General features: G+C 37.0%; 1 protein-coding gene across 1 annotated transcript in view; it reads left to right on the top strand.

Annotated features, from left to right (window-relative positions):
- Positions 1–18,501, top strand: part of ncanb (neurocan b) — a gene marked incomplete at both ends in the record, with an annotated part of 82,943 nt that overhangs the window by 30,400 nt on the left and 34,042 nt on the right. Inside the window, one exon of the mRNA XM_081384599.1 lies at positions 8,959–9,072. Coding sequence (XP_081240725.1) covers positions 8,959–9,072 — 114 coding nt within the window. The remainder of the gene's footprint in view (positions 1–8,958; positions 9,073–18,501) is intronic.

Here is an 18,501-nt window from a genome sequence, read left to right as displayed (position 1 = left end):
TTTAAAGCTTGTTTGCATGTACTGCATTGTGTTATTTTGGTATTATTGAGATACTATAATATTTTTTTATTAATATTTAGAAGTTTTGGTAACACTTTATTTTGATGTTTCCCCTTAGACATTGTGTTGGCAATGAGTAACTTTGCAACTGTTAGTAGAGTATTAGTAGACTTAGTAGAGTTTGGGTTAGTACAATAATTTGACATGTACTTGCAAAGTTCCTAATAGTCAACAGAATGTCTAAAGTTTGTCAATGTCTGTTCATTTTTATATTTCCCATTTTCATTTTAGTTAAAAGTTGTGTTTTTGTCATTTTTACTTTTTTTAAATATGTCTATATAGTTTTTATTATTTATTTCAGTTTTAGTTTGAGTGACTTTAATACATTAAGTTAAACTAAATGAAAATGAGAACATTTATTTATTTAAGTGAACGTTTATTTTATTTCAAGTAACAATTTTTAGTTAACTATAAAAAACCCAGATATTAAACTCCTCTTTCTGTCATAAGCTATTTTGTAAACTCAAAATCATCTTCCATCATCTCATGCTCGGCGTTTTCATAAACATAGTGCGAGTTCTACCAGGTCGGAAATTGAACCAAAAGCCTGATGTTCCTGATATCTAACGGCTTCATTGTCACGCCGCTGACCTGGATTGAGTCGGGAGCACTGTGATGAAGTATCCTCTTCTATCTGATTATACGTGCTGCTTCAGGTTCCCTGCCGACTGGGCTGTATCTTGCTGGAACTGAATAGACCAGACAGCTCTGACTCCCTCCACACCCCACTGAGATGCTTATTTTAGCAACATGGCATTGTATTCTCCCCTATCACTTTGAGAGAGAAAGTGTTTCAGCATTTAATGTGCTTTATAATGTACATGCACGCTGACAAGCCGTCATGCAGTGTTAAAATTTACTTTTGATTTTTGTTGTTTGTTTTAAGTGCGTCTTTGCGGGCAAAATCCAGTCATTTGAATAGGAGTCTATGTGATCAGGAATTTCGCAATGGACTCAAGTTGTTCACATGGATTTGCCACATATACCAACAGAAAGCTGCTTGGTTTGAAAGTGATTTCTGTGTGAGCCGTGATCACATCTCTACACTATTGACAATAGACAATGGACCTTTTTTCTCCCGCAAAATTTCACTAATGTAGTCTTCTGATGACAATAAAATGTGCTTTAGTTAGTATTTTGTCAATTCAAATTCATTATTCTTGGTTAGTTTTACTCTGACTAAAATGACATTTTGTCAACAGTATTTTTAAAGTTAAAACCATTTAATTATCGCCACATTTTTTTCTGTACAGTTCTGTACAGATAATTAGATTTCCCCACGTGGATTCACCGTGATGACCAACAAAAAGCTGCTTGGTTTAAGAAGTGACTTTCATACATTGCTACACTATTGAAAATTGACAATGTTACCGCACATTACTCATCAATTGAGTTGTCAGTCCCATTAATAACTAAACTTAGTATGTACATGGTTGGATGAATCACTCAGAAGAGCATTTCAATAGTAGTTTAATAGCAGTGAATGAGGACACACTTTTGATACAAGCTTCAATCAACTTCACTTCAAGCGTGCAGATGCATTTTGTGCATAAACAACAGCAGCTTTAACAGAATACTCCTCAGATACAAACTCAGTGACATCAAATTATGTTCAGCAGGGCACATCAGCCAAGACAAGCAGGAGATGGAATGGGAAAAATGAAAGAAAGAGAGAAGAGGCGCAAACAATAAGGACTGTTGATGTGCCTAGCAGCCTGAAGCCTACAGCATGGAGAAGCTTCAACCATTAACTGTGTGTCAGATTCTCCAGGCACTAACAATAGCACAGATACTCTTCACTCTCTCACTCTCTCTCTCTCTCTCTCTCTCTCTCTCTCTCTCTCTCTCTCTCTCTCTCTCTCTCTCTCTCTCTCTCTCTCTCTCTCTCTCTCTCTTCTCTCTCTCTCTCTCTCTCTCTCTCTCGCTCTCATATCCCCTTGTTTCTTCTATATTTCATATTCACAGGGAGATGAAATCAGCTCTTGTTCCTTGCACCAAACTCTTGCATACCAGTGTTTAGTTTTAGCATCAACCCTATTAATAGGGATGTTTAATGTGAGATTTTGAGTTATTTATGCAAATCTCAGGATGCGCGTGACACCGACAGACTTTAATCTTTTCGTTGTAGTGGTGAGGTACGTCAAGACGGGGATATTATTGGAACGGCGAGGTGTTTAATGTCAGGATTATTTTAGGATTCTCATTGCCAGGATGAAGTTTAGTGCCTTTCTAGCTGAAATCTGACCTCGAATTGTAGGTTTTAAGTGTTTGAGGATTATGTGCCCGTAAGCGCTTTGAATTGTCTCTTTTGTAGAATCGTGTTTCTTGACTACTTGGGGTCTAAAAAAAGATTTTTGAAACCGCTTGCAGGTAAAAACCAAGAAATAAAAGAACATCATGCTGTTTTGACATAGTGTCAACTCTTATTTCTGTGATTCACTTGCATTTTCAGACACCATAATCCCTAGCTGTAGGATTTTAAGATTTTTCAGCGTGTTTTTGTGTGGTGAGATTTACTGTCGTCATGTTGGCCCAGTGGTCTCGAATGTTGGCACATCAGATTTGCTTTTAGCATTTCTACCAGAAATGTGTTGTATATATAACATAGTTAGTTTTGTGTTTTGGGGAAACATCTGCTGTTATAGATGGCAGGTTGGCAGGTAATGAAGTAAAAGTAAAGTTTTCTGTAGAGTGACTGTAGCTCAGCTATCTCAAAACAGTGTCACTTTTCCAGTAATGAACACTAGTGATTCATTCCAGTAAATTGCTTCAGTTTGCATGAATTAACTCTTTCCCCGCCAGCGTTTTTAAAAAAAATTGCCATCCACCACCAGCATTTTTGATAATTTTCACAAAACTTTCATAGCCCCAGAATATATTGTTGTATGAATATCTGAATATGCAATATTCTACGTCTGGATCTAATTCAGAACGATGATCAAAACACAGATGGAGTAGATCGAGTTCATCTACGCCCCAAAGCTTTACAGTCCTATACCTCGTCCTGGGTCGCATTTCAGTCAGTAACTTTAGGCAGTTTAGATGTATATGCTGTTTAATGTTGGTGATCGCGTTATTTTACATATGCATATGATTACATATGCTATCGCTTGTTTCTGCTTCTTCTACGCCTGTGTTTTGATCAGGAGATTCAGTATTCTTTCAGAAGTTGCATAATTGCGCCCCCTACTGTATAACAGTGAAAACATGGAAAGCCGTAAATTTCCGTCAATGGCGTGAAAACGTTGTCTCACAAATGATGGAAATTTCCATCAGTGGCAGGGAAAGAGTTAAAGGGATAGTTTGGCCAAAAATGATTTTAAACCCATGATTTACTCACCCTCAAGCCGTTTGAGATGCATATGTCAATCATTTTTCAGACGAACACATTTTCAGTTATTTTAGAAAATGTCTTAGATCTTTCAGTGGTTATAATGTCAAGTTATGGGGTCCACTCCTTCAAGTCCCAAAAATGTGCATGCACATTTGGATGCCGGCGTATGACGTAGCGTTTGATTTAGATATACTTCGTTCTACGTCACGATGCTTACTACGCTACGTCCTACGTCATACGCCAGCATTCATCTCCCGTGAACGCGCGTCGACCGTTGGGTTCATGGGTTTAATATCATTTTTGGCCGAACTATCCCTTTAACCTCAAGTTAGTTGTTTTTAGTTTTTTTTACCTTGGCATGCTCAAGTTTCCAATCAATTATCTTATCACTTTAGAATCAAAGAATCGCATCTTTATTACAGATTCCTCGATTTGATTCAGATTCACATACCATCGATTTGATTGGACTCAACCCACCAGTATTATAGTGATCAGCTGAACTTTCAAACTAATTTCTGCAAACTCTCTCTGCTTTTCTACAGCAAATACTGAGTGCTATAAGGGTTCGCTCCACTGCGGTGCAAGTTACGTCATCCCACCAGTGGTAGATGGAAACTCCAGCCTTCCTCTGGTTCATTCTTCCAGCAGCATTAAATCACTGCTTGCTCTGTGCCAGTAGATTGCTGTGGTCCACAGGGATGCAGAGTTATCTGTGTTGCGGTAGAAATAGTCCTTGGCATCCCTAGGTGCACACTCAGCTTACCTCCACAGTAATTGCAACCTCACATTCAGTGAATGATGAGCGCTGGTGATTTGACCTCCTAGGCTCAGAGGATGGTGTCACGTATAAACTTCATTGCGAGAACCGTGATAAACTAATTTAGAGTTGTGAAAATCTGTAATTTGCCTCAAAATGATGTGTGATTGTGCTTTTTCTTGCATTTGGAGAGCGCTTGCTTGGATTGTGACTAATTGTAGCATTTAATTGACTTAATGATTCACCACCCACAGCGGGTTTTTATTCACAGCAATAGTTACTATGCAGTGTTTCAGTGAAATTGGGACAGCTCATATACAGAAAATCTGGAATAATGTTGATTTCCAAGTATTGGTTGATTTATGTGCAACTGAGTGAAACGTTCCTATGAAACATAAAAGCTGTATACATTTTTCAAGCTTCAAACATAGACATAATAAGAGGAAGCAGACAGACAACTTTGAAAAATGTCTACAAAATACAAATAGCTTTGTATCGCTCCACATGGCGGCTGTTGAAATGGAAGTCCCGCCTTTGAGTTTAAAGAGCCTGTCAATTTTGTTTGCACTATGCACCACATCAATTATTTATGTTATTTTTTCATGATTTGAGCAAAAGTAGCTAAATTTATGATTCATTTATATGGAGAGACTGATCCAATTATTAAAAATAATATTGAGAGAAATCATAACGCAAGGCAGTTGTAGTAATTTAATAGTCAAGTCCAAATATCATATTTACATTAAAGTTAAAAGCAGTCCTCCTGGGACATCAGTGTTTACGAGTTGGAAAGTCGCAATTATGGCGTCACATACTGTATGTTCAAATCAGTTTGGTCCATTGACAACTAAAAACAAACAAATATGCAGCAAACAATAAATTGCAATATGGAATTAATTGTTGAGTTACATTGAGTCACATAAATCCTCTTCTTCTTTTTGTGTGTGTGTGTGTGTGTGCGTGCGTGCGTGCGTGCGTGCGTGCGTGCGTGCGTGCGTCGGGCGTGCGTGTGTGTGTGTGTGTGTGTGTGTGTGTGTGACCGGTCCGAGCAGTGAGAGTGAGTGACTGACTCATTTTTGTGTGAAATAACCCTTTAAAAAAGGAAAATGGGAAAGATGTTGAAAGGGTGTTAACAAAATATCACCCTGTGGACACGAGATGCAGTATAAGTATTGCTGAAGTTCTCGCAACACTTTATTCCTTCAGAGAGATTTGTTTGTGCAGTCCAGCCACTAAAATGATCCATCTATTGTTTTCAAGTGTGAAGATCTCGAAGGGATTTGATTGGATCTTACTACGGTGAAGTCTTCAAGTATTTCTCCTTTAACAAGGCCTTCAGTGTAGCATCATAAACAGCTTGTTTATGAGACAATGTACACTTAAGAGTCGAGGCAGTGAAGCACTTTATTATTAGTATTTTATTTTCCTAGAGACTGCCCCTCATGGCCATAGACTGTGTTTTTGAGATTCAGCAGCAGAGAATACATTTTAATGGAATCAGTTTGCAATTTCTACAAGAAGTCTTGTTATCTTTGTTTCAGGGTAGCTGTTTGTGTTCAACACATAGTGAGTTTGGTTAGCACTAGAGATGGGAGTTTTTCAAAATGATGATTCTTAAGTTTGAGACCCATTTGTGAGTCTTTTTTAAGTGACTTGTCATGCTATTCAGATGCTGCTCAGTAGACGTTGCAATATAGGCACTTGCTGCATGAAATATTTTGCATTGCGTTTATCATGGCAAATGGACTATTATCCACTTGATAGTGTGAGCAGTCGTTTCCATCTCAGGATGAGCTTCATTCAGGGTCTGCTGAGACCAAACAGCGCATGGACTGTAGTAAGAAAGTCAGGGAGAAATAGAAAGAGACGGAATTGGGGAAGATGGAACTATTTTAAGCTTGCTGTGTAATTAATCATAAGCCAACCGCACGAAACAGAAAAGGCTTTTAACTGCTATTGCTCTCATCCCTTTTTTTTTTTTTTTTGCTGTTTAACCATCCTCCAGCTCATTCACTACATTAGCCATTCTTTTGTTTGCTTATTCACAACATGAAAAGAAATTTTACTATTTATGCTTAGTCACTTCATGCGTCTTCATTGATCAGATCGCTATTCCATCTATTTACACCTACAAAACGGATCATTTATATGATGATGCTAAAGGCAGTGACATTTTGTTACTTCTTTGTTTTATTTTATTGTTGTTTATAATTATTTTATTCAGAATTTTATTTTCATGTGCCACTTTTTATCACTTTTTATCTTCATTATTATGATTTTTGCACTGTATTACTGCACCATATAAACCAATTTAACTTCCATGTTAACTTCAAGCTAATGCTGAACAGCAAAATTTTCCCTCGAGCGCTTCCTTCATCCTTTTAGACTTAGTGTTGCTTTGTCCATGATTGCTTGATCACTTGTGCATTGCGAAATTCCAAAATGTTCCATGCTAGTGTAATTCCATTTGGGATGAGTAAAGCTTACATCTGTGGCCTGAATAACCCAATGCATTTACGTCTCAAACCACCTCCTGAGGTGTTTCCACATGATCCACAGCTTAAGGAACCAATCTCCGTCGGGTCTAGCGATCTGTTCAGGAAATGACCTACGTCGTGACTAATTGTTTGGGACCTGAATGTCTTTTCCCCCTGCACCATTCCAAGCTTAGCGACAAGAGCTCTACATCCTCTCAGAAAACGATCCGTTTGACGGGATTTGGGATGAAAAAGCTCTTGAGTGGGCGCTGAAGAGTTTATTTCATCATGATGATGACGAGGAGTCCTTGAACTCTGTCGCTCTCATAGAGTTGCGTGCCGGTCCGGGTGGCATTCATTAAAATTGGTCAATGTGGATCTTTATGCCATCGTGCTCTGCTCCGAGAATTCACAATAGCCCAGCTGCCTCCTTCTGAGCCGAGCCGGCTTTGAGAGCTCATGAGAGAGCGAGGGAATGTTTATCCGCTCATTTTTGCTGTGAAGCAGCAGTCAATCATGTGTCGTATACTTGTCAATCTCAGCCATGCAACTGTGGGTTTCTGCTGTCTGTTGTCTGTTGTCTTTGGACAAAAAAAAAATCTATCTATCTATCTATCTATCTATCTATCTATCTATCTATCTATCTATCTATCTATCTGTCTATCTATCTGTCTATCTATCTATCTATCTATCTGTCTATCTATCTGTCTATCTATTAGGGCTGTCACTTTATGTTCGAAAATCGAAAAAAAATCTTTTCTCGGAGTGCGTCCAGCTCGTCACGATACGCCCGCAGCGAACGCGCGTCACACAGCAACTGCAGGTTCTGACAAACACACAACAGCAAATTATACTTCTGCATAATGTTTCTCTTTTTACAACAAAAATGTGAATACGTAGGCGAAATTTGTTTGACATCTAATCGTAAACACAGCCATGTTGAAGACTGCAGTAATGCTTTTCATTGATGTTATGGCAGTCCACTCAGCTTAATGTTTTTCGAGAATGTTGCACTCCTGTTTGTCATTGTGTACGAAACTTCACGCCAATAAATTATCAGGAATATTGCTTACTTGTGCGCGTCTCAAGCGCCCTCTTAACTTTCATCCTAATGCCTGTTAGTTGTCCGTGGATTTGACCATATTTGGCGTTTAAAATGGAAACGTCTTTAGACATGGAAAATCGATTTTACAATCGATTCAATGAACACTTATGTCTCAAAAATCGAACAGGATTTTTTCACAAAAGTGACAGCCCTACTATCTATCTGCTCGCTTGTTATGATTGTCCACTAGCTAGACCAGCACTGACCATCATAAACCAGCCTGAACTTTTCCAGTTGGGTAAACTGTCTGTAAATACAATTTAATACAAGACAGATGTTGTATGCACAGTAGCTACAGAACACAATCGCAAATCTTGCCTTCAATCTGATTTCATACTTTGCCCGTATTGTGTGTGTACTTTTTGTTTTCTTGAGGAATTGTGTGCTTTAAGAAAAATATGTTAGAGGAGAGAAATAAGACAAGCTGTCACAACAGAAAACTAACAGAGTACATTTAGTTTCTGTTGAAGAGCTCCCAATGCCTGTAACAAAGTAAAACTCGACAAGATGTGGGGAGTCTAACGCACATGGCTCGTGTTGCGATTTATCTCCCCTGCTGTAAATAATTGCGTGTTTGGAATTATACCGGAGGAGACGTGGTGTGTTTGATGCACTGTCAGATTGCGTCTCGTGGTTGGAAACGGATTATAAAGCAGCACTTAATCAATTTCCAGTGCAAGTCGTGCGCTGACGTCCTTGTAAAAGTTCCCCGTCCGTAAGTTGATGTAATTATGACTTAATCTGTGAAATTTTCCATTCATCATCACACCCCAAAACATTTTGCTGTACAGGTTTTTCAAGAGTCGTAGCTCATAGAAATAAAGTGTGTTTATGACCCGAGAACGGTATGGTAATGTGCCATAAAAATAGAGAAAAGTGTGTGCCGCTACTCTAGGCGATGATCGGATAATTTATGAAGGCCGGGGATCATCAGAGGCGGACATGGTGAATCGCATTGTCCTTCCCTCCGGAGCATCTGTCATGATGAACGGGGGATGATATCAAACTTGTGCTAATCTCTCACCTTGTTGAAAGTCATCCGCTTAAGCTCCGTTTTTTCAGTTGGGAAAGTGGAAGCTTTCTGCTCGTGATTCATGAGGCCCAAACTTGTGTTGGCCGCAAATATGCACTACATTATCCGGAAACATTGAGCCTTGGTGGTCATATGGGAGATTCAGGTTCGAATCTGTCCATAAAATGCTCTTGTGTTGTCTCTCTACAGCAGAAGATGATCCCTGCCAGACCAACCCGTGCCTGCATGGTGGGAGCTGTCTGACCGAGGGGGAGGGATACAGTTGCCTTTGCCCTCAGGGCTATTCAGGAGAGAGCTGCGAGATCGGTAAGTGGATTAAGAGAGAGGTCAGGGTCGGGACAAAGGAGGTCAAGGCCGTTTGAAAGAGCCCACAGCAGCTCTGGAAGTGCTCTTGAATTTATGCAGAGGGCTAAAATAGGATATAAAACCACTGCAAGCGCTTCTTCTGGGGGTTATTCCTTTGACCCTTGATGCAGAACCAATGAATATGATTATTAGCAAGTCGAAGACTTAAAATGTCATCCAAAATTGAATTTACCAGTATCTAGATCAGATGCTTTTTTTTTGTTGTTGTTTGTTTTCATTTTTCCCAATTAAGGGTTATAAAGGAACTGTAAATAGTTTGTAAAAAAAAGAAATAGTAATAATAATTATGTATAATAATAATAATAGGCTTCATTATTATTATTATTGCCTAGTTATGTCATGAAACTCTAGATGGTGAAGGGCATCTTTAACTCTAGGTCTTTAACTCATTTGGTAGCGATCACCTCATTATCTACATTGCACAGCTGATTGGTTGCTGTTGCATCAGCGGCCAAAGAGCGGCGACTCGACATTTTTTATATAGGGACAGTACAAAAAACATGATTCCAGTCGAAAAAGTGGAAAATATGTATTGCACATCGAGAGTATAGCATAAGCTAATTTGCGTCTCGGGTCCCTAGAAAGGCTATTCTAAAAATTACAAAAAATATTAATCATAGAACACAGCATGTCATTTATACACATACAAATACAAACTTAAATGACCTGTACCTATTGTAAGGATGCTTCCAACCCTGGCATGAATAACTAATTAAAACAAAAATGTATTAAATTTAAATATGCGTGCAGTTCTGGTTTATTTTAAACCACCGCTTTACCTTCAATGTAAAAGACTTTGTTTCACGTACTGCCTTAAACTCATTTGGCAACATGTTCCAGAGTTGGGAGCCCTTTACAGAAAAGGCTCTTTGCCCTTCTTTAGTTCTATGGAAATCAATCCTACAATTCCCACCTGCTGTACTCCTTGCGATTCTACTTGTATCATCCTGTCTCGTTATCAATTTACATAGAACAGATGGTGCCTTATTGTGCAAACATTTCAAAATGAATTTTATATATGACAAATTTTTAAAAATGTGTAAACCTAAGCATTTTTTTTTTTTTTTAAATATGGCAGGGATGCCATTGATTTAGCTTTTAGAGCCTGATTATACAATATTTCAAGTTTTTTAATTAGAGAATCACTTGTTTAAGGTCCAAACTGTAGTACGAAATGCGGAACAAAATCATCAAATGCATAAAAAGATGAGCTGCCTCAATTGAGATGTATTGTCTAATAAGTTGTATTGTCTAAATTTAAATTGTGAATCTAAAACAATACCTAAAAAATTAAACTCATCTACCTCCTCTATTTCTTCATTATGAACCCGAATTGTTACTTTTTATTTTTGCTTTCTATTAGAAAAGCATTTACTTAAGCACTTAGAACTGTTTTCTTTACATTTAAAGTAAGATGATTTTCCTGGAGCCATATAGATATCCTTTCCATTTGTTCATTAAAAATTGCAGCAACCTTGGCAGATGACTAAGCAGATGTATAAATTACTGTATCATCAGCATAAAGCTGACATTCAAACAAATACCGGTAGTGTTACGGTTGCAGTTTGCAGCACGCTTTCAGAAACCCTCCATGCTCACAGCAATGTCTGTAAATGTATTGGCAGTAGCAAGTCTTGATCCTTGCTCTATAGCAGCATCTATTCCGCCAAGACCAAATACATTAACATTGCCATATCCATTACCATTACCATACCAATATCCCGAGAGTTGTCATGACAGAATTATTATTATTATTAGTTGTTGTTGTTGTTGTTGTTGGTGAATATAACTTAATACACTTTTACTAGGGCTGTGAAACGATTAATCACGATTAATTGCATCCAAAATGTTTTTACATTGTTGTGTTTACAATGTGTTAACATAATATATGTGTGTGTACTGTGTATAGTTATTTTGCATATATATAAATGCACACACATGTATATATTTAAGAAAAATGTGTTATTTATATATAAAAATTTTATATTTATATAAAATATACATTACATATACATTAAGTCTATATACAGTATATATCTTAAATACAAGTGCATGTGTGTGTATTTATATATTCAAAATAATTATACACCGTACACACACATATATTATTTATACACAAACTTTTATTTTGGATGCGATTAATCGTGATTAATTGTTTCTCATCCCTAATATTTACTAAAACAAATTAGAAATAATAAATAGTAATAATTAGCTTTGCTCTAATAATAATAATATTAATTATTATTATTATTAGTAGTAGTAGTAGTAGTGGTTGTTAGTAATACAATTAATAATATATTATTACTAAATTATTTTTTAATATTTGACCTATTATATTTTAATATTTGGCCTATTAATATTTAACACCTAAAAAAATCAATTATTAGGTATTAGTTAGTAGTAGTAGTAGCTGTAGTAGTATTTGTTGTTGCTGGTAATACAATTAATATTATTAGTACATTATTTTTATATTTTTGATATAACCTAATTATACTTATTATTATGTGTAGTATTATTAATAATAATATTATTATTATAGAAGATGAAGAACACATTTTTCACAATTGATATTACATATATTGCAAATATATTACATTTTGAAATAGCTTGAAAAATCTCAAGGGGTACAGGTAAATCATTTAGGCTATAGGGGCTCAGCTAGCAGCAAAAATTGGGAACACCTGGGGAAGATGGTTTACAGAAGCTAACTGCGAGGTGGAATGTACGGGAAGTGGCTACGTGATCTGACAGGACTGCACACAGCTCATTCTTCTCTGTCAGACAAGAACAGGAACAGGTGAAGGGAGAACTGCGCTGGAGGTTGGAAGGGTTTCGAGAAAATGAGAGCACACTCTGAACAGGAGGCCAAGGCTATGTGGTGGAGAAAAAGAGAGCGAGATAAAGAGGTAGAAAAGAAAGGAATAATATATATTGAGCAGCTAGAACTGTACCCACTTGAAGAGAACATGAAATGAAGTGTTTACAAAGCACTTAACATTTACAAAATGGGGTATTTTTGAGTAATAATGTAGGATATTTTATCCATTCAAATTGGATTGAATCATGAAAAGAGGATGTTGCTGTTGTTTATACAGTTTTCACCATATATATGATAATAAGGCTTTGGCAACCACCCATAACATTTGTTTTTCAGAAGATATATGTAATTTAGTCAAAATGACCGACACCCCAAAAAACGAAATGACGAATCAATGAAAATGAAATGACGAATCAAAATTATTTTGGTAAATATGTGCCATGACGGTCTGTAGATGAAACGCACCAAATACTGTGCCAAATGGATAAACAGTCGAGGACGAATTCGAAAAGTATGTTTTTCAGAAATTTCAAAATGGCGGTAACATTTTAAGAACAACATTGACCGATTCAAGGAGATATCAAATAAATTGATTCTAGCTGACACAGTTCCAGAATTATTAGCGAAAGGGTAAATCTGATCATTATAGCACCATCTAATGTCTGACTGAAGTATGTACAGCTGAGTGGGCGGATTTGGGACCATTCTATCTAGTTCTACAATTACAGTCTTTGACAAACAAAGTAATGCTGGATAAAATGCTGGCTTATCTCTAACTAGACTTACTGTTGTATTAGTAACACTGCTTTTGTGTTCATCTTATGACCATTATAGACCGAACAGACAGCTGAGGCCCTAATAAGGTGCCATTACGGAGATCCGTCTGGATGTCAAAGGTTCCAGCTGTGTTATGTTGGAGAGGTCGAAGGTTATCAAAGCTGCATTATCCCGAGTCTCATTATCAATCTTTCCTGTTGCTCAAACAGTAGAGCGTTGGTGCTTGCAATGGGTTCGATTCCCAGGGAAAGCAAGAACTGATACGAATGTAAATGTGTACTTTGAAATGCAATGCAAGTCGCTTTGGATAAAAGCGTCTGCCAAATATGTAAATGTAAATCTTTTCACGCTCCAACTGCAGAGTCGATATGTGAATTATGCTAAACTACAACAAACAGTTGATTTGTCGCTAGCACTTGTGCTAGTAAGCATTACAGTGTGATGCTAACTGTAGTGTTTGCTAATAACCCGTTATTCGGTTCACACATATTTTTACACAATTCTGCACTGCTTTAGGGATCCATTTTAGGTTTGTGACGTAAATGGCATTCAGAAGAAAGCAATGTTTATGTAATTCCGATAATTTTGGACGTCGCAAGTTCCTTCGGGTGATTTAATAATTGGCTTTTCTTGGCTACTGGCGGAGCATTCCGTGTTAGCAGTGTGTGTAATATTAATTACAGCCAAAAGCACAAGGTTAATTGCATATTACTGCAAACTCTTTTGACCACATTTTGTACTAATCTAACACTTGATCTCTCCAGTCAATGTGTCATCAGACAAAAGAAGGATGAATTATGTAGAGAAAGTGTTCTTTGATTCTCTTTTTTGTATTCATATTCATAAACGCTGCTTGCTAAGACTCGCCTTGCACCGTTTATGCTACAGACATGAATGATTGCTACTGTACCTTTGCTTTATTGAGGAAAGGTGTACTTTTACAAATATTTGCATTGGATAAAACTTGGTGGAGAACGCGGGCATATACTTTTCAAAAACATATACTTTAATAGAGCAAGGAACCCTGAGCCACATCTAGAAACCACAATATCACAGAGACTTGGAGGTGGGCTCTTTTTGACTTGGGCCTCTAGCAACCACCCACAACACCCTTGCAACCACTTAGCAACCCCCTAGCAACTGTATTGCAATGCCTTAACAAACTCTACCATCGCTCTCAAGCTATCTTAGGAACAAAATGCATAGATAAATGACACTGCAACACATTATCCTTGGACTCTGTCCTTCGGGACTCAGGTTGTGCTCAGCAATTTGGGAAGCATTTAGGATCCTTGCATAATTTATTGACTGCGCATCTGCCGGGCAATTGAAACATTTATGAGAAAGAGCAAAGAGAGTTCTGAAGGAAGTGATCTTCTCCCTGCCGCAAGCAACACATGCCAACATCAACAAGATGGGGCTGTCCATCAATCTACATGGATCTCCCACTCCAGGTGATACATGAGCTAGATTGAGATACATTTTAAGTTTAGTTATGTTCAATAATTTAAAGAACAGTTGAAGAGACATTCATTTGAGACACAAAATGGTGCAGAAATACCTTGACTGGCTTGGATTGCCGCCCATAACTGTTCGTAAGCATGAGATAAAACTCAAAACATCCTACTTCTGGACGCATCGCCAGTTAAAGGAGTTTTCAGTCTTGTTTACAGCTTTTTAAAATGCATTTAGAGTTCTGTAATTTCAACTTCAAATGAACTAAATGAATGCTCCAGGTTCAAAACGCGTTTTTATTGACAAAGTGTAATCAATTACCATAAACAATCATTTGATGTATCCCTCAGTTTTTAAAAGAAGTAAAAATGGTGGTTACAATAGAAGTCATTTCGGAGGGTTTTGTAGAAATCTAAAGACATTAATTATTCCATGAAAAAATATGTTATTTGAGCTGTATAATGTAAATATGCTATTTACATACTGCTGTTATCAGCAGCATTATTTGAATATTATTCTCTCAGTTACAATTTAAGATTATGGTGATATTCTCTTTGTTTTCTACATTTCAGAGTTAAAGGTCCACCGCAAATCAGCCATGGTTGGATCAACACATTAGTTTAGAGGTTACTCAATGACTTATGGGTCACAACTGCTGCAAATGGGGATTGGGTGGTTGCTCTGTGCATTAAAACAATTGAAAAGCCAAATACAAATGCTGGCAGTGAGATTTATTCAGCCTGCAGGGGAAATGGCTAATGTTTCTGGGAAGCTGAATAGCACAAATACAATTTTACAGTGCAAACATAATGAAGTCAGACCGAAGCACACCCATATGATTCAATACTCATTCACTTAGTTTCAAGCAGTCGAAATGTGCAGTCGACAGCTTATAAATATACACTACGCAAACAATTGTAAGTGGATCCTTTGTCTAAAAAGGGACAAAATTTCACATCTTGTTACTCACGTAGATTTTAGTATTTAAAAAGCCTTTATTTGCAGAGCTACATATTATAAAACACCAACAAATGTCAGCTCAAACACGCCTTCAAATATACACTACTGTATACTGTAGTATATATATATTTGTATATTCCACTCTTTCTCTCTCAGTCTCTCTTTTTCACTCTACATTCTCTTTTTCAGTGCTGCTCCCTCGACCCCTGTCCACTCTGCCCTGTTGTTATTTGCCAGAAAGGCTGTATGAAAATTGCAATGCACTTCCAAAAAGGAGTGAAAGCAGCCCTTTTGGTCCCATAAGCCTTTTTCTCCAGTAATACATTGCATTTGCCTCCACCAGACTGCCATATATTTTCTCCACCCTTAACCTCGTATGCATTTCCTCCACGGCTTAGTTTGGTCCCTCTGCCTATACGTCGAAATACGCAACATATTGGCAGACATGCAAACACATTTGAAACCAAGAAGTTTGTACTAGGGTTGTTATTTTTAAAAGTATATATATATATATATATATATATATATATATATATATATATATATATATATATATATATATATATATATATATATATATAGCATATTATTATAATAAATATTAATACATTATTTTAATAACTAAGTTTATTTCCCCAATTATTTTATTCCCAATAGATAGACAGAATGACAGATAGGAACGATACAATGATAGACAGACAGACAGACAGACACACATAGATAGATAGATAGATAGATAGATAGATAGATAGATAGATAGATAGATAGATAGATAGATAGATAGATAGATAGATAGATAGATAGATAGATAGATAGATAGATAGATAGATAGATAGATAGATAGATAGATAGATAGATAGATAGACATATTTGCTATGTTAATTATGTTTTTTATGTGTTATAAAATATTTTCAGATTTAACAAATTGATCATTCTATATATATCGTTATATTAAATTATACAAATAAACCCTTCAGCAACCCTCTGTTGCATTTACATCAGACTCCATAATTGCATTTGATAAATGAAGTTTGCCCTATTCATATTTTTGCCCTACAACCCTAGAGAGCAACTTTCTTCTGGGACATTTCCCGAGAGGAAGCTCAGCCCACTGCAGCTTCTTTCACATCATTGCGCCTGTTGATGGATGGCTATGTGGGCAAGCCAATCCCCCAGTGCACGGCTGCTCTTTACACGAGATGATCGGCCCCGCCCGGCACCAGTGGCTCATTAAATCATCCCTTGACACATTCTATCCTGCATGGAGAAGTGATCAACAAATCATTGACACATTCTTCATTTGCTGACAAGTACCGTGGCGCGAGGGGCGATGTGGATCCGAGCACCCTCGGGCTGTCGGAACGGGCCGGCGCGCGCGGACAACCTCAGGTCCATCTGCTCCGTCAGACTAATGTTGGCAAAGACAGGTAGAGGGCGGCCCAGTTGGCAGCCCAACACGACAGCAGGGGGCGGAGCAAAAGAAAACACAGATCTGGAGATTAACGAGTTTTTATGAGTTTGGCTCACCAGGCGATCACAGAAGTTGAATACACCTGCTGCTGTCCACAAAGTCCTGGACCACCACATTGCTACAGTTTACAGCAGCTAAAGCCAAGCTCACACTTTCTTACCGAAACTCATTGTCCTTTTTCAAGTTGGCAGCAAAAAGCCTCATATTGCGCTAGTCACATGCAATAAATCAAATGTAAAACAATTTGGCATTGTAAAATTTGCTGGTGTTGGAACGCAATGTTTTTTTTTTTTTTTTAAGGCTTATACCAATATCTTGGACAGCAGGGTTATTTTATTTACAGTTATTTAAATAATACTTGCAGGACTTTTTTTAAAAACTTGCATTATTATTTTGAAATTAAAAATGCATACCATTTACTACAATAATTTGAAAGCAATTTGAAATAAATAATATATAAATAAAAATGAATTTATAAATATAAAATAAAATGTGAAAACAATCTAAAATCTGTAAAAGAAAATCTACTTAAAATTCTAAAAATTATTATTCATTGTTCATGTTTCACAAATAAAAAATAAAGAAAGCAAACACTGCAACCAACAGAGCAGAAATGTAATCATTTGTTGTTTTTGTTGTTGTTGTGTATGAATGAAAAGTACATAATATTTACTAAATTTGAAAAGCTATTTGAATTTTTATTACTGTATATTAAAAACTAAATATAAATAAAATATAACTATTAAAACATACAAAAACATGATAAAATAAATCTGTAAAAACATACATAATATTATACATACAATATTTTACTAAATTATTTTAACTTTTTTGGTAGTCCTATTATAGTTTCATTTTTCACAACTAGAGAAATTGTTAAAAACAAATGAAAAGGTAAACCATGTAGCCAACAGTGCATTAAGTAATTAGTCAGGTTACACTAATTGTACACGTAGTACACAGTGAATGTGAGATTGGGGCCAATATGATATAAATCATAGTGTTTGTCTTTTAATTATTAGACAGGACTGTTAAAAAGACTGAGAATTGAGAGAGAGAATAAAACATCAAAACTGAATGTGTGCAGGGCGACAAGCTTCAGTGTTGTAGTGTATGGTTGGCTTAACGCTCTACGGATGAGGGGATGAAATGATGTGTGCTGGCCTCTGATTGGATGCTGACTCAGCAGTGTCAGTCATCGTCCATGTGACGGTCCTCTGCAGTAGGATGGGAACAGAATTTGTAAAGCCTAGTCATTTACTGTACATTTGGGGACAAATTGATTTCCTATGAAGTCAGTGTCTGGGTTTTGGAGCCTCTTATCGCTGTGGCAGCTGGATGGACGTGTTGTCCTGGGAATGAGTTCTGGAAATGAATTTTGAGGGGTGGGGTGCGGGGGCTGGGGGGTTCCTCTTATCTCTGCTTTACCAGGACCACTATCGTGTGAAGGTGCGCCAGTGCTTTGAGCTTTTTACGCCGCTCTGTTAAATCACAAATGCTTATCACAGATGTCTGTGCGGAAAAACAGAGATGCTAATGCTAATGCTAAAAGATGGCTATACTTCACTGCGAAGTAAATAGCTGTTACGTTAGTAAAATTTTTAGGTGTCTCACTAATCTGAGACCTAATTTACAAGAAATGCCACAAAGTGTCTTTTTTTGGGTCTATCTATCTATCTATCTATCTATCTATCTATCTATCTATCTATCTATCTATCTATCTATCTATCTATGTATCTATCCATCCATCCATCCATCCATCCATCCGTTTACTGTTTATACGTCTGTTTATACGTCTGTTTATCTATCTGTCTATCTATCTATCTATCTATCTGTCTGTCTGTCTGTCTGTCTGTCTGTCTGTCTGTCTGTCTGTCTGTTTGTTTGT

The sequence above is a fragment of the Scardinius erythrophthalmus genome (genome assembly GCF_964197995.2).
Source record: "Scardinius erythrophthalmus genome assembly, chromosome: 14".
In the NCBI taxonomy this organism is placed as follows: Eukaryota; Metazoa; Chordata; class Actinopteri; order Cypriniformes; family Leuciscidae; genus Scardinius; species Scardinius erythrophthalmus.
The sequence above is the reverse complement of the archived record's forward strand: the minus strand, read 5'-3'. Positions and strand labels throughout refer to the sequence as shown.